General features: G+C 39.4%; 1 protein-coding gene across 1 annotated transcript in view; it reads left to right on the top strand.

Moving 5' to 3' along the window:
* The first annotated feature begins 436 nt into the window (after nt 1-436).
* Nucleotides 437-1,757, top strand: part of LOC104958207 (NADH-cytochrome b5 reductase 3-like) — a 5,162-nt gene continuing 3,841 nt past the window's right edge. Inside the window, exons 1-3 of the mRNA XM_010785932.1 lie at nt 437-579; nt 873-998; nt 1,119-1,191. Of these exons, the coding sequence (XP_010784234.1) occupies nt 559-579; nt 873-998; nt 1,119-1,191 (220 nt within the window). The 5' untranslated portion in view covers nt 437-558. The remainder of the gene's footprint in view (nt 580-872; nt 999-1,118; nt 1,192-1,757) is intronic.

The following is a 1,757-nucleotide window of genomic DNA, read 5'->3' as shown; positions in this document are numbered from 1 at the left end:
GGAATGTCCAAAGTGATTTGGGGCCCATGTATAAAACTGTCCCTAATGTTTGGCCCCGTAAAATTCCCCACACACTTCTCCCTTTATTCTGATACGTAACGGTTAGAGGTTTTATTTAAGCTTTATTTTGAAAATACAGGCCTGTCATGTGGAAATGACGTCCAGCTTCAGTTTTGCCAAATTAACCGTTTTCATACCGGAAGTTCTGATTTGTCACTAGAAAAATGTAAAGACCTTAATGTTTCAGAGATAATAAACAAATAAAAAAGTATCTACTTTGTAATTTAATATATATATATATATATAAAAATATAACACATCGTTTTTTGCTAAAAACGATGTGTTAAGTGTTTTTGTTTTAAAATAATGAAGCATTATTTTCCGAAAAGATTCTTTTATTTTCTAAATAGTGACCGGAAGTGTGTATTGGCGCCAGCTTACTTTATAGTTTGACAGCTCGTACTTGCTACGCACCGTCGTGACAGTAGCTGTAAACTCAATTGCTGCTGCTTTCTGCATTGACAAACAAACCGTTGCATTTACCAAAACTGCCTGAAAATGCTGTCCTACATCATTGGTGTAAGTATATCTTAATAAGAAGTAGCTAGGTTTATTGTACTTTAACTAATTATGTTGCATTAGCTCAAGCTAACGGGAGCTGCCAGTTAGTTTTCCTGACCAAGTTAAGTTAGAGGCTGGGGCTGCTCTGCCCACAGGAATTTCTATGACTCATTTCTCCTGTTTTGGATTAAACAAATTGGCTTGGCTTAACTAAGACAACGCCCCAAAGATATATTAAACATGTGATAGCTTCTGCTAGCTGCTGGTGGTCCGAGCTGAGTCACTCTCCTAATTTCTGACCTTTGTCACAGTTGATCCGAGGCGGATTTGACAGCATCGTCAACTTAATCTTCAGACTCCTGTTCAGGAAGAGTAGACCCGCCCTCACCTTAGAGGACCCCAACATTAAGTATGCACTGCGGCTGCTGGACAAACAGGTAACCCGTCTGAATATCACCTTCACAAAACCTGAACTCTTTTTATTTACAAAATCCAACGTTTTTCTGTTTACAAACGCAGCCGGTGTTGCTCTGACATGCTTTTTGTTTCTTCTGCAGATTGTCAGCCATGACACCAGAAAGTTCCGCTTTGCCCTGCCTTCCTCTGAACACATCCTGGGTCTTCCCATCGGTTAGTAACTATTGACTTAGCTTGTCTCTCCACCCAGCAGCAGGCTAACCAGCTTCCCCAGGTTAGCTTCACCGGGTGACTAGCAACACATGCCTGACTATCTTAAGACAAACTCAGACCAGCTAAGACCAGCAACCATGTAACATTTATGAAAATAAAATGTATAGGAACACAGACAGACATAATGGCAAGGAGTTTAATTCCTATCACATCACAAATAGGTTCAGTAGGAAGAAGGTAAGGTAGGAAGAGAGGAAAGGCAAAATGCTAAGAAAAAAAGAGCTTCACATACATTCTCATTTTGTAACTTAACTTGAAGGTCAGCTATTGTGCAACATCAAATTGTTCATGTCTGTTATACATAAACATGTGTCCCCTCTGTGTAAAGAGATTATGAAAGTTTCAGGAACAAAGATTCTCTCACTTTTTGTCCTGATCCATTTATATAAAAACCTGTCTGAAAATGAGCTGATCAGATTTTGGCCACTTTATTATGTCATATCGTTTTTTGGCTTGTGTAACCATTAGCCAATCACCAACCAAGGTACCCCCCTGAATCTCCTCCT

This window comes from Notothenia coriiceps, unplaced genomic scaffold (genome assembly GCF_000735185.1).
Source record: "Notothenia coriiceps isolate Sejong01 unplaced genomic scaffold, NC01 NC01_scaffold00028441, whole genome shotgun sequence".
Lineage (NCBI taxonomy): Eukaryota > Metazoa > Chordata > Actinopteri > Perciformes > Nototheniidae > Notothenia > Notothenia coriiceps.
The sequence above is the reverse complement of the archived record's forward strand: the minus strand, read 5'-3'. Positions and strand labels throughout refer to the sequence as shown.